Source organism: Mus pahari, chromosome 2 (genome assembly GCF_900095145.1).
Source record: "Mus pahari chromosome 2, PAHARI_EIJ_v1.1, whole genome shotgun sequence".
In the NCBI taxonomy this organism is placed as follows: Eukaryota; Metazoa; Chordata; class Mammalia; order Rodentia; family Muridae; genus Mus; species Mus pahari.
In genome coordinates, this window is record NC_034591.1 from 137,008,548 (window position 1) to 137,028,507 (window position 19,960).

Genomic DNA, 19,960 nt, shown 5'->3' on the forward strand with positions numbered 1-19,960 from the left:
CACACGCGCACACACACACACACACACACACACACACACACACATGAAAGAAAGCACCAGTGCATGCCATAGGCATATGGACCTATTCATCATTGCCACCACAGGCTCAAGGCATATAATCCCTTTCCATATATCACCTCTGTATAACCCTCACTTCACACCCATCTAGAAGGCTCTGGGGAGATTCGCTTAGAACAGAAATGCAGTTTGCAAGTTGAGTGAGCCACTGACTTACCTACCTTTCCTTCTCTCCTCTAGCCACTTACCTCAGCCCCAGAAGGTCAGGGCTCAGGCTGCCTTCTCTGCTTCTGCTCTGAAAGCCTGGACAGCTCACTGTCTGGGCTCAAAGTCTGGTTTAATCCGAGCCCCATCAGATTTGACAGGAGCTAGGTGGCCTCGCAGTGCCAGACTGGCAGCACCCCATGAGTTGCAGAACTGAGCCTTTACTGAATCTTGCCAGCTTCCCTCAAAGGATACCTCTTCATTACTCAGCAAACTCAAGCCTGGCTGCTGGGCAAAGATGATTGCATACGGTGAATCAGGGCTGTCAAGCAAGTGGCAGCTCCAGAGGCTGCCTCACCCTGAGCTTCACCCCGAGGCCTGCTGCTCAGCACCAGAACCACAAGAACCTAAAGCTCACCTTTCTTCAATTGTGTGCACATCTTCAGGAACGGGCAAGTCTGGCCAATGATGAGACCTGCGTTTGCGCAGTGGTCATGTCCTAGGAAGAGCTCCATGCCTAATATATTCTTAATAGCACAGCCTGGTTAATACATTATGTTAATAACTATAATTATGCACTGGTGTCATTTGGACGATGGAAAACCAGAGTTAAGAGAGGTTTGATGACCTCCCAAAGACCCATGGCTAAGACTTCAGCTGTGCCTCTTGCATAACCTCACACTGCCTCTGGCGTCCCTTATATGCCACTCCCCTACTCCAGGCCTCTGTGTGTGGGGGGGGTCAGGGGGGTGAGTGGCTTTTGAGCTGTGAATGGAAGAGCCTTGATTATGTCTTCTATAGAAAAAGCTTTAGAATTAGACAAAAACATTGGACCTCACCCAGCCAATCACCTGTCTCATAGCTTTACCCTACCTCTAAGCGCTAACTCTGCTCACAGTATGCATCTAACTTGTAGGCTCATGGAACACCTACTTTCTTCTGATAAATCAGTCAAAATGGAAAACGCAACATACTTGTGCACACCTGTTTCAGTGAGCAGAGATCCACACATACAAGCACACGAACACACACACATACACACTAATACACACTTGTACACACACACACACACACACACACACACACATCTTGGTGCCAGCACGTCCATGTCCACAGTCCTAACTTCATGCACATATTCAGGGTACTCATACAAATTCAGAGTTCTCACCTAAACTTCTAGCCCCTCAAACCTATTCTTGTACAATCTTGCACACAGAAGCACACACACACACACACACATACACACACACTCAGTCTTGGACATGTAGCCTCACATGTCCACATTTTCACACATAGCCCTGAACGTTCATCCGTGTTACCTGTGTTACCTGGTCCACTGAGGTCAAACCAAAGATGTGTTACCACCTACATAAACCCTCTTGACCATACACACCATGGACATTGTCAAAGTTCTATGACGACCTGTAAGCCACCACCCTGTGGCTACGTGTGGGTGACATTCACCAGCCCTGCCTGGCATGACAGAGACAAACTAGCTGACCAACGGCCAAGTTCACAGCTATGACAACATGAACAACTGTCATATGGGCATGGTGCCACCAGCCTTTTTGTCCCTAAACCCTGGTTTATGCCCCAGACTAGGCTTTGCTTGGGGGAAGAGGGACTCTTCCCTAAGACTGAGACAGCTACGTCAGGCTTTAACAGACTACAGAGCTTGTGTGCAGGGACAAAGGGTGGCTCTTCTTTTTTTCTCTATGGCCTTGGGTAGGTCACCCTGATTTCTCTGTCCGTCAAACTCTACCTCTGTGGAGCAGGGACAGTGATACGTTACCACCAGGGCCACGTGGATAAACGAGGTAATAAATGCCTATAAATGCCATGCCCAGCAGAAATTAAATCCCTCAGGACTGGGTCTGGGATAGCAGTGAGTGACCTCTCTCTGGCTCTGAGCCCTTCAGCTGTTTAATGTGCTACTGGATGACATCACTCCTCTGTTCAGCCACCCCGTGACTTCCCATGAGTCTTCCACCCACAAAAACCCCTTTCCAACCCCGGCTCCATTCTTCTTTCCCACTGTCACCTCTCTAGGTCTCTATATATTCCTTCTCTTCTTGTTTCCTTAGAGCACACGGTTGTCCTAGAGCCCAGGGTCTCTGCATGGGCTTCTTTCCCTATAGAAAGGTGTGGGTGCAGATTCAAGCCGGGGCATTCCAATACCGGCAGCCAAGCCCAGCACCTGTGTTCTACTGTAGGGTTTAATTTTCCTCTGCTCAAATGTCACCTCCCTGGGGGATCCTGCCTAACAGCACAGCTCTTCTCCCAGCCACCCTTCAATTCTCTTTCTGTTCTTACGAGCTAAAACGACACCTTCACAGGTTCCCTTGTTGTATGTACTGTTCACCTCCTCATTGAGAGATTCAGACATACACAATGGCAGGCCCTTTGATCTGCTGGTGAGTCCCCAGTGCCAATGACAGCAGCAGAGCCTGGCACGCAGGAAGTTCTCAACAGACACAGTCTACCTCAATAGATACTGACTCCTCCCCGAGGAACATACATAAAATTGTCCATCCCCAGCAGTCATACCCTCTGTTTCTTCTCTCCACTTCCTTTTCCTATTCAGCAATGCACTGGGTTTCTAGCCTTGTTCCATGCATGAAATTAGGGAATATGTGCTGGCCAATGAATGTATCCGGCTGCTCCAGCCTAGTGGTTTGTAAGCAGGGAGAGGCATCAAAATCCCAGGGCTTAATTTGAACCCCTTCTAAAAGCATTCCCTTGTGACCAAGTCCAGGGCAGAGACCCAGACAGGTGCATTTTGTAAAACCTTCTCTAGGAAGCTCGGATGCTTGCGACTGTAGTCATCCACAGGAGGCAGGGGAGAAGAGAGGCTCTCAACACCAGAGCTGCTACCTGGGTTTCAATCCGAAGAGCAACCCCATGTGGCTTGGGCAGTGGAATGGAGCAGACTCATTCCGTTTTACTAGGGCATATTGAGAGAAAGTCTGTAGGGCATTTATATGGCGGTGCCCACCCCGCGGTAAGTGCAAGCTCACATTTCCTGTGCACTTACAGTGATTAAACAATTATTTTCCTCTGGGAGTCTTTGCTGATTGCTTTGCAGTGCTTAGGTTAGGAGTTTTCCTGCAGTGGGTGGCCAGTATGTGAAGCTGGCTGGCGTGCTGCTGAAAGGGGTACGCTTCCCTCCATTGTGAAGAGCAGCGCCTCACAGTCACCCCAGTTTTCACAACTCTTCACAGCAAAATTCATCAAATAGATCGCTTCACACTCTATGCAATCCTCTACATCCTAGCTTCCTTTTACATTCCTTGCCGAGGAAACTCCAAACACTGCTGGCTAACCTTCATCCCTGTATTTTGGTGGAGTTTTTTTTTTTTCCTTCTCCTTAAAACAATCCCCAGAAATAACATTTTATTCAGCATGAATTTCTAACCGGTGAGAACTTATAAGAGATATAATAACAGTATCATTATCACACCTACTTAAATTAATGGTAATTCTCTAATCTCTGCTAATACCTTGTCTGCATGTAAATTTCCCAGGTTGCCTTAAACATGTCTCTTTCCAGTTGCTTCATTTACATCAGGAAGAAATCTGGCTCGCACATTGCATCTTGCATCGGGTTTGCTCTTTCTCTTAAGCCCCTCTCCCTTCTCCCTGAAGCTCACCCGAATCATGTTTGCCATCCAGATGACAACTGCTTAAATATTGCTGAAGGCATTGGTCAGTTCCTCCTTGTCCTGCTGGGCAAAGCCATGTTGGCAGCAGCAGCAGCAGCAGCAGCAGCCTCTGTGGCAGTTTCTGGGGTTTGTCAAGCTTTTCTTACCCACCTTTGCCCACTGCATCTCAGCTCCTCTCCCAGCACTGGTATGTGCCAGCGGTTTGCCCCTGGTCCTCTTTAGTCTCTCCCCACCCCCTTCTCATTTAGTTATCAATACTGTTCAGTCTCGAAGACTTAAAAGCAGACTCAAGTTTCTGTTTCTAGACCACCCAGAGGCCCACTCAATGTCCACCCCCACAAGGGTCTGCTGGACCTCTCAACCTTCACCTGTTTGAATTTCAACACCTGCCCTTCTGATAACTTTGATTTGACCCTTGAACTCATCCCCAACCTCCGGGATTAAGAAGGGCACCGAGTTGCTTTGTCATTTGGGGCAAGAGAGTTGGGAAATACTAATGCAGTAGACAGGCAGCCCTTGCAGGGTTCTGAAGAGCTCTCAGTCCCTCCAGGCCAAGTGAGGTTTCTTTGTTAAGGTTTCTGAGGATCCAATGCCACATAGTAAGTATCCAGCTGACTTAAGTGCCTACACTTTTGGTTGCCTGTGATTCCTTTCCCTTTCCCTCTCTGTTGTGACTGACTACAGCCTTTGCTACAGCCCACAGCAGATGGTCTGTCAACTCTAGTCACAGTGCCTGGAGAGGGGCTGGCTGCAGGGGGTGTGGCTTGGTCTGTGAGACAGTAGCTCCTGATATAAACCACATTAATCTACTTACTGGACATCCCAGCACCATGTTTACTGCCACTCCCTCTGTCCTAGCCACCACCATGCTAACCTCCTACCTCAACTCTGTTTCTGTCTTCTTTTCTTCTCCAGTGTCTTCTCAACTCAACATTCCAACTTCTCTATATGGATTCTTTGTTCAACATTATCCTATGGGTCCATTTTTCTCAACACTTCAGGACAGACCTTAATTCCCTGGACTAGAAACACTGGTATCATTGGCAGAGGTCTTCATTATGTAGGCCGCACTGGGCACTACAGGATGCTCCACAGCATCCTGTGGGGGATGCAGCCACAGTGGGCCTTGACCCACTAACGGTTGGCTGAGACTTATCTCCCAGCAGGTGTGTCAGCCACTTAGAGTTCTGGGATGTCCCTATGCATTTCCAAAACTGCTTGGTAGAGTGGGATCCTGGTTGAGAATATCTTACTAGATCTGCTACACCCTTCACTATGATGATTGGTTTTGTCAACTTGGTACAGTCTAGATTCAAGTGGGAAGGTAAGTTTCAGTGAGAGACTGACAGAGATTGGTCTGTGAGGGATTATCTTGATTTCCTTAACTGGGGGGGGGGGAGAACCACTATTGGATGGCACCATTCCCTAGGCAGAGGATCTTGAACTCTGTAAGAGTGGACCAGGTGAGTTTAACACACGGATACAATGTATTGATTCATTCCTCTCTGCTCCTTGACTGTGGGTATAATGTGAAGAGCTGTTTCCTGCTGTCTGGACTTGCTGCAAGGATGGGACCTGAAAGTGTGAGCTAAAATAAGCCCTTTCTCTCCTAAGTTGCTTTTGGCAGGGTATTTTCATCACAGCATCAGAAACTAAGACAGCCACTGAGTTCTCTGATTTTGACCTCAGGCTATGCTCCCTGCATGATTAGCTGAACCCCAAGAGTTCAGAGGCCACCTCCTCTCACCAGCTCTGTGTGTAGACTACCTTCCCTGTGGGGACTTCTCGACACCTGTTCATATCCCACAGTTCTTACTTCCAGTCTTCTCTACTTGCCCTTTCTCTAGAGCAGCTGACTCACCAGGTACACTGTGAGTTTTCATCATTTTATTGGGGATACTTCTCCAGCCTTGAGAGCAAAGAGAGCCCCAAAGAACAAAAGATTACTAAACCAGAGTTCTCTTTTCACCCAAGAAACATTCTCCCTGGATCTTCAACTGCAATTTACTAATGTTCATAGCGTGGGGGTTGGGGGGCATTTCAAATGGAGGCCCTCAGTAATGGCTGCCTGTCTTTCACCCCTCTTGCTAACAGGAAAGCATATGCCAAATGACTACACAGAGGCAAGCTGTCCAGAACTTGCCTTCTAAAACTCCCAGCAGGCTTTGAGGAGCCAAGATTCATGGCCATGCAATGAACTCAGCAGCTATTGAGGCAGCAATTTTGATAACAAATTTGGGGGGGGGCGGGGGACGAAGTACAGAATAGCAGATAGTTACTACAATCTGTGTTAAAAAGAACTTTGTATGTATGTATGCATGTATGTATGTATGTATGTATGTATGTGGAAACTGCACATACTGGTTGCTCTAAAATGGGGGATAAGGTGAAGAATAAGTGTGTGTGTGTGTGTGTATAATTGGTTATATTATAGAGTTGCGGGGGGAGTAGGAAAATACTCCCTCAAACTGTATATGCATCTTAACTTCTAAAAAACTATATCAATGTACTATATATCTGAAAAGAACAAATTAAAAGACAATTAAAGGACATAATTCAACTGATGAAATGCAAATTACCAGGGCTGTATGAAAAGTCCAAGCATTGGGGATGGGGTGGGAGCAAAGCTCCTTGCACAGGTAGAGGTGTCTAGAAGGCCAAAGCTAGAGTGCCCTGGCACTTGAGCGTGATTAGATGTTTCCTGTCTGCAGCCAAGGGCTGGGAAAGTCAGACAGTTCCCAGGCCCACAGCCCAGGCTTAGCAGTTCACAGACTCTGTGGCACTGGGACAGAGTCTGAGGAAGGGCCTGCTTGTGCCTAAGCTATGTGACCATGTGCCCTCTAGCCTTCCGGCTAGCTCCTTGTTTTGTGCTGGGGTGTGACTGAGGCAAGTCAGAGCCATCTCAAAGGCATGCAGGCATGTGTGGCAGGAGGTTCTAGGACGGAGTCAGTCTGAAAGAAGAGAATGATCCTGTGGAGTGAGGGCGGTGAGGGAGACAGGAAGGTACAGTGGGGATGGAATAAGCTGCCCTCAAATATCCGAGGGGCTGTCAAATATAAGAGGGAGGGGAGAGCCCTGTTCTGAGCCTTCTAGATGACTCAGGAGGTGGGGCAAGTACTTCGTGCTCCCCGAAAGCATGTCCTTCCTGTGTTCCTGCCACTGGAAGGGTCTCCAGGTAACAGGAAGTACCAGAACCACACTGGGAGTCCTCGGTAGATCCATGGCTGGCCTGCCACTTTAATCACCATTCCCTTCTCTGGGAGAAATACCAGGGCAGTACACATAGTCGGTGGTCACAGTCACCTCGGCCCGGGATCCTAGTCACCTAACATTTCAGCTCCAACCAGGAGGCCTTCAGGATTCCAGGGCTGCAATTCTATCTTATAGCAAAAAGGCTGGGCTTCTTGGGCAAGAATGCCCGGCACAAGAAGTCTCTCTCTCTCTCTCTCTCTCTCTCTCTCTCTCTCTCTCTCTCTCTCTCTGTGTGTGTGTGTGTGTGTGTGTATGAGAAAGAGGGGGAAGGGGGAGAAAGGGGGAGAGAGATGGGGAGAAGGAAAGGGAGGGAGAGAGGGAAGAAGAGAGGGCAGGGGAGAGGGGAAGAGGGAGGAGGAGAGGGAGAATGCTGAGCAGAATTGTCCACTTTGGCAAACCATCTTCAACTAAGACCCTGTCACTCCTGCCTTTGCTTCCCCTTCTCCAAAGAGAATCCCCAGGCAGACCTAGGCTAGACGGCAGAAGTCCAGGAAAGGGCACTGTCAGTACCAGGTGACCAGCCTTGTCCCCATACCTACTGCTAATTCTGAGGAATAGGGCCACCATGTTGTGGGGGAGCGGATGGAGAGTGAGTGTGGAGTATGGAGGTTTGGTGTGGGAGGGAGAGAAGGCTGGCTGGTGAGCCTGGGTGGGATGGACACTGAGGCAGTTGAGTCCCACCCCCCACCCCCGCAAGAGGCGGTGGGGGAGGAGGTCGGCCACACAGGTGAGGACAGCTCTTCCTCCCACGCACGTGACTCAGCAGCGGGGGCGCGCGTGGGGCGGCAGGGGCGCGCTGCTTCCCCGAGGCTGGGGTGCCCGCCCCCGCGAGGGAGCGTGACGCTGGCGCGCAGAGGGGGCTGTGGGCAGGGAGATCCTGTACTGTTCGTCAGCAAACCAGCCGCCCACACTCCCAGGCTCAGCCTCCTCCGCTCTCGCCCCCAGCCGGGGGAGTCCCAGGAGTGGGTGGAGGAGGAAGGATTTTCCTGTGGGTTTGCCTGTGGTTTGAGGATCAGGCAGCCTATGGGGTCTCACGAGTAGAGAGGGGAGCGAAGGGGCCGTCCCTGGGCTCGGGAAGAGAGGCAGGCTCGCAGGCTGCAGAGCCCCCTCCTGCTGTTCTTTAGGTTTAAGCCCTGACTACAGGGGACCCAACAGAAATTTCTAGGGTTCTTAACTCTGGAAGCCTCATCGGGATTCCCCTTCATTCCACCCTCCGAAGGCTCACCAGCCACAGTTCCCCTACTCCCAGAAAGAGAGTATTTAGTCTCTCTCAGGCTCCCTTCCCAGGGTCTTGCCTTGACATGTATTCCCCACTAAGGGTTCTGCTTCATTATTCTTGGTGAGCTGAAGGTACAGGCCAAGGGAGGAAATGGTTGTTCAGTGGAGTTGGACAGAAATCGAAGCTCAGGCAAGGGGAGGGTTCGCTGCCAGGCTGTACCGGGGTCTGTGAGGGAGGATTGGCATCAACTCTGTCTTGGCTGTAGGATCAGAATCCAGTTGTGTAAAAGGATAGTGCTGTCAACCCACTACTCTACCCGTATCTGACTCTGGAAGTCCTGGGGTGATTTTGTGTGTGTGTGTGTGTGTGTGTGTGTGTGTGCGCGCGCGCGCGCGCGTGCGTGTGCATGTGTGTGTGCATTGCACGTGTGTGTGCATGTGCATGTGTGTGTACGCGCACGCATGTGTGTGTACGCGCACGTGTGTGTGCATGTGCACGTGTGTGTGTGCATGTGCGCGCGCGTGTGTGTGTACATGTGCACGTGTGTGTGTGTGTGTGTGCGTGTGTGTGTCTTACTGAGTAGCATGAAATAGTCAAAGCTGCTAGGCAGGGCCTCTTGTATGCAGTGGCTCTGGAAGGGAAATCCTTATGCTAGACCCAATCAAACAATTCCCAAATACTTCGCAGAGTTTTTGTTTCTGTTGTTTTTAAATAATCATTGTGTTAAATTTTAGGACTGATTGAAAATTGTGGTAGATTGGAACCATTCATCAAGGAAGAAATTGCGGGAGTTCCCTGCCTGTACCAGGCATGGGAGCGCATTCCTGACTGCTGGAGGCAGGAGGCTGGTCTGACCTGGCAAGTTAAGAGAGGCAGCTAGTTAGTGCCACTCGCTGGCCACAGGACTTGTGGGGAACATCTGCAGAGAAAGCCATGCAGGTTTCTCTCTATTGTGTTTCACTGGACTGTAACATTGAAGCTTTGCATCTCTATAGAGAACTCCTGGGAGCAGCTCAGCCACAGCGCTGCCCACCTTCTAGGGGGCCTTTCTCCTACAGCTTTACCTTATGTGAGGGGGCCAGGGGATCTAGGAATCCTGCCTTTCCCAGAAAGTACACCAGTGACAGGAGGATGGGTGTGGAGATCCAGGTTTGCAGAGGATTACAGAGGTGAGGTGGGAAGCCCCAGAGAAGGGGGGGGGGAAGGGGGAAGGGGACAGGATGGAGAGGGAGAACAAGGGGGGGAGGGGCAGGGAGGAGGGGGGAGAGGGAAGGGGAGAGGGAGGGAGGGGTTAGGGGAGGGGGAGATGAAGCTTGCCATAAAGAGAGGGAACAAGAACCAAGAACAACCACCACCTGGCTTTACTGGTACTGAGTTGACAGACAGGCCTCACTTGGGGACTAGGGGTGGATAAGGAGGTGACAGCTGCCTCCCTGCTAGGCCTGCACAACCACGGACACACCTTCAAGCCCATTTCAGTAACACACTCACCTAGCCTCACAAACACACCTCCACCATGTGCATGCCCACCCGCCTCCGTCGGAATCATAACATCACCTAGGAGATGTTTCAAGAAGTGCTTGGCTGAGGGGTGGGCCTAGAGGGTTCTGTTGGGTCCCAAGCAGAAGGGTGATTGCCCACCTCCTCTTCCAACTCTTGTCTCTCCTCTGCCTTCTTCCCTCTTCCTGGTGGTGAAGAAGGATAGAACCTAGAGCTTCCTGCGGGCTATCCACCACGAGCCACATCCCAGTCTTTCTCCTCTTCCAGAGATATGGCCATGCTTCCAGACTCTATCCGGTAGACATTTTCTATTGCTCGTTCACCCTCCAAGGGTGTGCGCGTCACTAATACATTCATCAGAACCTTTTCTCATGCTTGGTTGTTGGTGCGTTTCCTAGGCTAGGAGACGAGTCAGAGGCTGGGAATGAGAGGTGAGCTCTCCTTGCTCATAGACAGGAACAGTGGGCTCCATTGCAGATGGACAGGTGCTGTCTACCATACACTTCATTTCCATAGCAGCCTGGAGTGCTGAGCCCCGAGATCTGCTCTTCGCGCATGCTCAGATGAGGGATCGGCCGCTCAGTGCTGACAGGCTAATTGTGAACTACAGGGGGAGGGGTTTGTCTTCTGGTCAGCTTCTCCTCAGCCCTGACACCACCCCCCTTCCTCTCTGTCCACTCCAGAAGCCAAGAACACTCTTGGCTCTACGGACACTGGCTTTTCTTAACCAGCATCCTTTCATGGGAGACTGGCTCAGTGCTGAGCTCCCTTCTTGTCTCCCACATCTTTGGTTTCATGGACCATCGACCCATGCGTGCTGCTAGGCCACACTTCCTGCTCTGTAGCAATGCCTAACACTGTCACGGGGCATTTTATCATCCCAAACATTATCCCAAGATCCTTGAAAAGAGCAAGAGCTATCCTGGCACCTGGGTGCTTCTTCAGTCCTTCTTTTGTGGCTTTTGCAACAAGGATGACCTCACAGGGAAGGCTGTCCTCTATAACCCAAATATAACACAACCACTGTGAGTGACCTTTGTGCCCTCCCCCCTCCACTCAAGTGGTCTCAACTCTTACAACACATTCATGGAAATAAGGCTACGCTTAGGTCCTCAGCAATCTCTTTATGCCCCTGTATGTCTCTGAGCCTCATGCCGTGGCCTTCAGGCAGTCAGTGCCTTCATGTAGCCTCCTCTGGGGCCACCACTGCACTGGGAATTGTCCACAAACACACTTCTATGTGGAAGTGGGGAAGACTAATAAAGCTACATGGGTGGGTTTTATCCTGTCGTAGAAGAGGGATTTTAACAAAAGAGATAACCTGGAAGTGCGCAAAACCATCTCTGTGGAATTGTCACATGGGTGAAGAGATTCTGGAGAGCAGCCGTGGGCCTCCCACAGCCCCCCTGAGACCTAGGAAGTAGCTACAAGTTTGTTTCTGAGCTCCAAGGGACCATCCAGATGGGTTCTTCTAATCTGTCATCAAGAAAAGCCAGAGGAACAGGATGAAGAGTTAAAAGAGGGGTTACTGGGGGATGGGACTTGTAAAGGTAGAACTTGCAGGAGAGAGGGGACCTGCAATTGGGATGTAAGGTTAATTAATAAATAAATAAATTAGTGGGAAAAAAAGAGTGAGCTCTAAACCCAGCCCTGGGACTAATTGTTTAGAAGCAGCAGACACTTCCCCTCTGCGTTTCATTTTCTCCCTTGTGGAGGAAGCCTGGAACTGGTGGCCTTAAAGCGTGCTTCTAGCGCTGACATTTGCTTGATTCCCCAGAGGGCCCCTGAAGTCCTTGAGTCCTTGTAGCTCTGGACAAGATGAAATAACCCGATGGCAGCACAGAGCTCGGGGCCTTCTCCGGGAAGGTAGGGACTCTGTATACCCTCTGTCCACAGCAGCCTGCCACCGGGGGGGGGGGGGGGGGGGGGGGGGGGGGGGGGGAGGAACAGGTACCACACAGCAGCGCAGCCTTGGCCCTAGTTACATAACCCTCCTGATCCCAGCAAAGAACAACAACAAAACAGCCTGTTCCCAGAGCACCCAGAACCGCAACGTGCGCGCGCGCGCGCGCACACACACACACACACACACACACACACACACACACACGCCATTAGGGGCTTTGTAGCCATAGACGCCTGTGAGAGAATCTGAGAATCTTTCATGTGTTTTCTTTTTTTTCTGAAGTATCTCTTTTAAGAAACTTTCTGAGAGAAGTCTTACAGCCTTTACGTCTGACCAGAGATATTAGGGTCCCCACAGTTCCCTCACATCATTTAGCATCATAGGGGCCTCTTGTCTTCTTGGTCTCTCCCTTCTTTCTCTCCACCTCTGTGTGGGTTCATAGTGAAGGTCTACCCTCCATCCCCAGTAGGAGCGGTCTGCAGAAGGGACTCACTGCTCCTGCTGTGTTCCGAACATGGATGGCATTTCCCAGGTCCTGTCCTCACGGATCACTGTTCTCCCTGGCAGGTCACTTTGTCTTTCCCTTGAGGAGACTGTGGCATTATAGGAAAAGTGGCAGAGTTCCTTCTCACCAGAGGGCATGGTGATAACCCACATGTCTCTGATATCTTAAGAGAAGGGCAGATGATCTTAAAGTGCTGCGGGAGAGCTTGCAGCTGGCGTAAGATGCATTTTCTAGCTGTGAAGTTGTCACATCTCATAGAGATCACAGGCCACGGTGGCTTTGTCCTGCCCAGCTGCTTGACAAGGTCGAGCTGACAGTCACAGCTCTGAAATACGCTGGGTGCGTGTTGTCTGGTGGTAGAGGAATAAAAGAACAAGGGACACGTGTCCAAAGGTGACCTAATAGACCAGAAGGAACCTGAGTGTGGATTCTGGTCTATTGATGTTATCTGAGACTAGATGATGTATTCATCGTTCCTTGGTCTTTATACGTAGAAATACTGTGCTGTATTAAGTGTTTAACCCAGAATAGTGCTAAGTAAGTAACAGTTCAGAGTTTTTAAGGACTGAAAGAAGAAAGTGGGATGAGGTGAGGTACCCCAGACCTCCTGCCTGTGTGTGCCCCTGAGATCCCAGGTTCTCAGATGCTTAGACCCTAAGTGTTCTGGGCTTCGGTGGCTCCCCAGTTTTCCAACAGAGAGCTCCAGCTTGTCTCCTCACTGCACTCCTATCTTTTTCTTTCTGAGAAGGCTTTCAGAACCAGGAATGACACCCAGATGTCCCCTTCCTGCACAGAAATGAGAAGCCCTTCGCAGCTTCGGTAGAGACCAGTACCTGGTGCTTTTCCAGAGTGAAGCAGAAAGTTGCTGCAGTGTCCTGAGCTTGGAAGCCTGCCAGAATTATCCCGGTTGAGAACCTGCCAGTGTGACGAGTGTACCCAGACCCTCTTATGAAGCTGCTGCTCTGCCTTACTGGGTCCTGGACCATGGGGTTTATGTCTGGACCCCTGTGTGGGGGTGCGGGATGTTCTGGCTTTCCAATAAGAGAAGTTAGGGTAAAAAATCTTTACATGGGGTTTAAACTCGAGCTGGGTTTCCTTTCAGACCTTGGCCCCAGCTACGGGGCCTAACTTGTTTTTCTTTTTCATACCTCAACCCCTCTTCTTCCCTTCCCACCCATCCCTAACCCAATCTCTCTCCCTATCCTCCCCTGGAAGCAACCTTTGGAATTCAGGCTGCACAGATACTTGCTGAATCAGCAGTACCAACTGCTGTGCCTCTTGCTTGGGTTGGGGCCAAGAGGGACCTGTGCCAGGATGGCTCTGTGGGGCCCTGTGGTGTTGCCCACACAATGTGGGAAGAGATGGGGGGAGGGAAGTAAGATGGATGCATGGGCTGGGGGATGGCTTGAGCCTCAAAAGCTGTGGGGTTTTTTTTGTTGTTGTTTGTTTGTTTCTGGATTAAAGGGCAGAAGGAGGATTGGTCTGGACCTTTGCAAAGGTCTAGCATGCAAATTTTCTAAAGATCTGCTCTTTATCAGCTTCCGGGAATGAATAAAAGGTTTCGCTCGCTCCTCAACTGAACCTTCCTCGGACCCCACTTTCTAACTAGTTTGTTTGGAATCCTCTGGCCGTTGATGGCAGCAAATGGACAGGGTGTGGACAGAAAGAGGAGTGAGCTATGGCAACAAGGCATGTTTAGGCTCAAGACATGCTGAGACTGCCCCTACCCACCGACGTGACGCAGGCAAGGATGCTCTGTCAGAGGGAGGAGTGATGTCTGCACGTAACAGATGTATCCCAGGACTGAGTCTGATACACGGTTTCATTTCTGGCTATCTTTGGCTCTTACTATTTTCTGACACAAACCCTCACCTCTAGCCAAGAAACCCTTCCATCTGCTTCCAGATTTCTGCGTATGCCCATTCTTTTTACTCTGTAATATTTGGAGAGAAGACAGCTCTAGGCAGCTGCAGCATGCTTACACTTGCTTAAACATTTCTAGATGGGCCTCGTTATATGTCACGTAAGGACCACTTCCTTCCTTCTTCCTTCCTGTCTTTCCACAGCACAGAATTCAGGCTTTTAAAGAGAGGGAACACCTGATACATTTAGCTCACTGATAGAACTCCACACTCTGGAGAGCTTTCAGGGTGAGCCAGCCAGACACTTGCCACCTTCAGGAAGACCACCCTCACTCAACAGTAGAGATATCTGCTCCAGTCAGCATCCTAGACAACTCCTGCTGAGAGGCATCTGCATAAATCATTGAGCTGTTCCCAGGCCCTAGGCAGTATGATGCTAAGGAGCTCTATCAATGACTGGAGATGTGTTTCATGTGGTGCTGGGGGGGGGGGGTGGAGCTCGGTGCTAGAACTTGTGCTTAGCATGTTCAAAGCTGTGGGCATGATCTCCATTAGGAGAAAAACAAAGGGGGGTGGAGAGAACATTCAAGAAAAGGGGGGGGGGAGAAGATAAGGAGGAAAGTAATGAAGGAGGGAAGGATGCCCTAGGAGGGTAAGGGAGGAGGAGTCGAAGCCACAGTAAGTACTAAGGACTCTTAGGCTTTCACACTGAATCTGGAAGTGTGGAGAAAAGGCTGAATTTGAAGCATGACACCCAAATCTTACCTCGATGTGAATAACCACCTGCCTCTGGGACTGGAGACACAGAGAAGCCCTGGGATCCTAACTGAGCATGTGATTGAGTAGGTGGGCAAGTATGCTGTAATAGAAGCCACAGCCACAAAGGTAGCACAGGGCCATGTGCTTCTATAGCAAAGGGTCTTTTTCAGGTCAGGCTGAGACCTGGATCCAACCAGGAAAAAGATAATAATCAATTCTGTAGATGCTGTGAGCCTTGATTGAAAAGAACAAAGAGGAAGAAACTATGCTTGCTGCTTCTATTAAATAGCATAAACATTGGGGCTTGCGCTAGCAGGAGTGGGAAGCAGGCAGAGAAAGGATGCTAACCCCCAGGGCTTCTGTAATATGGCTGTACTCACCCGCCTCCACACTGATGCTTTCTTAGCTTGGATCCCAAGGCCAACCCCTTTGTGTGTCCCCCAGATGAAGGAGGGAGAGAGGCCAGGCTGCACACCAATCCCCATCAGATGGCCACTAAATGATCTCTCATTTCCCAGCTCCTGAGCTCCTTCCCAATGTTGGGAAAGAAGAGGACTTCAGGAGCAGACTGTGTGGCTGGTAATGTGCGTGCGTGCATGTGTGTGTGTGTGTGTGTGTGTGTGTGTGTGTGTGTGTAGACAGTATCTAACAGTGTCTGACACTTTGAACCGTTTACACATCTGTAGTCACCTATATAGACCCACACTCTCCTTTTGTAATGAGGACAGAGAGGAATAAGCAAAGCTTTGCAGAAAACTTGTGATCTGAATACCTTCTTGTCCCATCTCTTCCCTCTCTGCGAAGTAGGGATCTGACTTAGCAGAAGCATGGGATAGAGACCAGGTGGGTCTCAGGGGCATAGCTGTTGGTTCTGGTCCCTTCCCTCACCCTATACATGGAGGTCTCTCTCTACCTGCTGGCTCCATCTATCCTTGCCCCATGGACTAAGGAATGCCCAAAAGATAAACATCCATGAGGCCATGGGTAGAGGACAGAGTGAGCTAAATACTTAGTGAGCCACAGTGATTCATTCCTGAGTTCTATGGGAGAAATGTTGCTTGAAGTCAGACAAAAACATGGGAGAAAAATACTATTCCAGGGACCTCCAGCCATCCAAGGTATGCTTACTTCACAAGGAAGGGAAGAAAGTTGAAGGGAAGTGAGGTAACTATGTGCTCACTCTTGACGCTTCTGGGCATCTAGGCCTGAAAATGGCTGGATACTCTGGAGAAGCTAATGTTACGACGAACCCCTTAGTGCCTAGTAACATGTTCACAGCATCTTCCATTGACTTCCACCATGCTGGTTGGTTCTTATTTTTGGTCCATGGGAAGCAGAAGCAGGGTAGGGAAGACGGAGCTCAAGGATGTCACATGGTATTGGGAGCTCAAGGATGTCACATGGTATTGACATGTGAGGCCAGAGAGGCATCCAGGTGATTCCTTAACCTCTGGACTCCTAGTAAGAACATCTGTATAGAATGCATGGGCTCTCTGGGACCCTTTGGGGGCCACAGAGAAGTTTTTTACCAATCACAGCTTCCCAACAAGTTGCAAAGATACTGAGGCTGTAATAGGAGAGAAAGAGGACACCAGATATCATGAGGAGAGAATTCAAGTGTAGAATTCTAAGTGTCAGGCCTCTATGGCTTCCCCCAAGGAAGTGGGGTGGAATTGTTACCTCTGTTGGGGGAAAAGGCTATATAATATCTTGGAAGAACGTTGCCTTTAGCTGAGATGTGGGCATTGAGGAAAACCTGACTCTCTGGTTTTCAGACCAGGAAAAAAAAAAAAGATCGCCATAAAACTGAAAGACAAATAGGCCATGGAGGATGTTTTTGGGTCTTGAATCAGATGCTTCAGGTCTATCAAGCCAGGTCATCCTAGATCTCCACCCCCTGAGCTCCTGTGCTTCTCTCCAAACCTCCCCTGTGATCAAGCATGCCTAGTTCACCTTTTAAACTCCACCTCGATGGGAGAGGCAAGTGAGGTAGGGGGCAAAGAGGTGAGCTTTTAAGTGATGCAGCCAGTCTTCACAAGTGTCTTCCAGACATAAAGCACATGTGGGTAGAGATGAGGCAGTCGGCGGCTCTCCTCACTTGCCCCTCCCTCTCCTGTAGCATCACATCATCAAGGCCACTGCTGACCAGGTACTGATTGCCACAGGGCTATTCTTCCCTCGCCTGTCTAAAAAGAAGCAATACTGACAGGATCCAGGATCGCCAAGCTCTTTCAATACAGAGGAGAAAACGTTCCAGTCTCCTTTATCTCATCCTTCCATGTTCCTATACCACGGACCTCACAAGTGAAGAGAAATCTTGAGGCCCTAGACTCTGCGTGGGGACAATTAACATTTCTCCTGGAATCCAAGATGAGGTTTCCTAATAACCGAAGGGAAACAGGGCTTGCCATAAGAGGCCACCACAGAGATTTATAGAGGCATTACATTCAAGAACTGCTTTCCAGCTGTCTCTGATCTCATTGTTCTCTTCCCATGATCTGAACCCAGATAAGCTTCTGAGTCAGTGAGCGCTCCAGCCAGGTGAGTCCTCAAGCTAAAACAGAGACATCCAGGAGTCTGGAGGGTTGTTTCTGCGTACTCCTTGGCACTTTAGAGGCTCAGCAAAAAGATGTTCACTTGGGTCAGAAGGGAGAAAGCTTTCCCAAGTGAGCCACTCCTGGCTCTGACTCCCACTGCATCAGATAAAGAGCCAGTTCCTTCCCCTGGGCAGCGCTGTCTCCCACCATTCATCTTGCTGTATCCAGCTCCCCTGCCTGTTCCCATTCCCCCCACCCCAGTCCTTTGCTTTATCCTACCCACTCTAATCCTTGCTGTTGGACCCCAGCCCCTGTAAAGCTCTTAAACCTCCTGATCAAGTCTGTTTTGGCATCTCACTCTTTATTTAAACAGTTGTACTAAGCAAACTCCCTTCTGAAATTTTCCTAGCTTAAATCCTTCAGTGGTCCCCTGCTTTGGCTTAATTTTTTTGCCCCCAACTTTCTCCCAATTTTATCTCCTTTAAGTCCTGGAAGTTACCAATACCCCCAACCAGTTAAAGCCCATTCCTCTCATTCTTTGCCCCAAAGATGGTCCAGATACTTCCTTTGGCTCCAACCACACAGACCTTCCAACGCGGATCTCAAGCCCTCCTTTGCGGGACTCTCCTTGACACATTTTTTACCCAAGGCATTTTTGCCCGCTTCACTTCACAGTACTCAAGTCCTTCACTCTTACACACAGATTTCCCATTTCCTCACACCCACTTGCTTCTCCCACCTCCTCGTCCCCACTCACTCGGGTCTCCTGCTCAGGACGCCCTTGCCGAGGGTGGCGGGGGATGCGTGTTGAAGCAGGGCTCCCGTGGCAGCACAACAACTCGAGGGACGCTCCTTCTCCTTGTCAGCTAAGGCCCCGGGTGCCACCGAGTGCTGGTGGGGCGACTGGGGAGTCTGAACCCTGCTGCTGGGCGCCGGCTGGGGCTGCACCAGGAGCTGTCCGTGGTGCTGAAGCGGCGGCTCCGGTGGGGCGGATATGAGCTGTCCGTGGTCCTGAAGCGGTTCCTGGGCCGCAGCGGCGGCCGGAGCAGTGACTGCAGGAGCAGGCAGTGGGGCAGACGGTGGCGGGGGAACCAGCCCAGGCGGAGGCTGGGCTTGCAGCAGCTGCTGGTGTTCCCACAGGCTGCGGTTCTCCGCGCTCAGCTCGTCTAGACGCCGCTCCAGCTCATCGATGCGCTGGCGCTGGGTATGGATGAGGCTTTGCTGGTTCTGCACGATGGCCGTGAGCTCCTTGAGGTAGAGCACGGCGCGCACCGGGTTCTCCAGCAGGCTCTCCATGCCGCCCGCCGCCGCCTGCGCCCTGCCTGCGCCTAGGCGGGCGGTGGGGAGCGTGAGCGCGCAGGAGCCCAGCAGCCCAGCAGCTCTGGCGGTCGGTGGCCAACCTCCCTCTCTCTCCCTCCCCTTCCCGCCGTCGCCTGCGCGTCACCGCCACACAGGCTTTCGCACACGCACTGAGGGGCGGACCGGCGCCAGGGCCCACCTCCCACCTCTGGGCTTCGTGAGGATCTCTGCTTCCCGCGGGGGCGTAGGAGAGGCGGGTGGGGAGGGGGGCAGAGGGGAAGAGGCTGGGTCGAGCAAAATACTCTATGAAAACCCAGAATGGAGATCAGTCCTCCCAGGGAAGAAGAAAGAGCCAACCCAAGCAGAAGCGCTGGGAAAGTGCTATAGAACTAAGACAAAAAGGAAGCCGCCAGAGAAAGATGAAGAATAAAGGGAAGCTGGCAAAGACATGGAGAAGTACAGGCACCCAGCTCTAAAAGGTCACAGTCAGACTTTCCTGTATCTAGCCACCTCAGAGCAGGGCCCACTTTTAAGACCTTCTAGTGAGGAGACACACCTGCCTTTTTGATGCTCAACAATTTGCTCTGTGGGATGTCCGTGAACAGTTATGAGACCCTAGAGAACAAGGCGTGTGTCTGTTGCTTAGTTCTGGCGGGGGTAAGTTAAGGCAGGAAGGCTGCGCGTGCAGGGATCTCTGGAAATGAGATCTCATGGCTCTTTGGACCGCTCTAACAGGAACAGAAACTAAATAGAACAGGGCCTCTGGGGTTCCTGCTTCCAGAACCTTCTGAAGCAACCATTCTCTTTGACAGCTAGGAAGTGCATGCAATTAGTAGACACTGGACTAGGAGATGATATAATAAAACCTACCAGGGTGGGTTTGTTGGCTTCTTGTAGCTTATAAGCAGTGGATCAAAGACTTAATAATTAAATTTGAAAGGTGGGAGAAAGATAGAGCTGTGACCAGAGTGTTGTAGGAGTCACCAGTCTGGGGATCTCGGGAATACTTCTTGGAAGAATTAGCATTTGAGGAGGGAGGGGTTTTCCTGGAAGCTCGGAGACATGAATCAACATGGAATTATCTGTTCATTTTTCAGTTTTTGCATATAACATCCACTGAATGCAGCATTATATTAGGTCAGCCAGGAGGAAAATTAAGGCAGGAATACTGCTAGTGCTGGATTTTCTCTAGAAGTGAGGTCTCAGGGTATTTGGAGTAATAATTCATATGCAACAG

The 19,960-nt window shown here is 50.5% G+C and overlaps 1 protein-coding gene across 5 annotated transcripts in view; it reads right to left on the reverse strand.

Annotated features, from left to right (window-relative positions):
* Window positions 1–18,785, reverse strand: part of Iqsec3 (IQ motif and Sec7 domain 3) — a 98,205-nt gene extending 79,420 nt beyond the window's left edge. For 3 of the 5 annotated variants that reach the window (XR_003843275.1, XR_003843276.1, XM_021190581.2), the window contains exon 1: window positions 18,182–18,785. Coding sequence is in view for 3 of the 5 variants with exons in the window: in XM_021190581.2 (XP_021046240.1) it covers window positions 18,182–18,720 (539 nt within the window). In the remaining 2 variants the exon portion in view is untranslated. The remainder of the gene's footprint in view (window positions 1–18,181) is intronic. The other 2 variants (XM_029535367.1, XM_029535366.1) reach the window with 1 other exon arrangement.
* Between the last annotated feature and the right edge of the window lie 1,175 nt (window positions 18,786–19,960).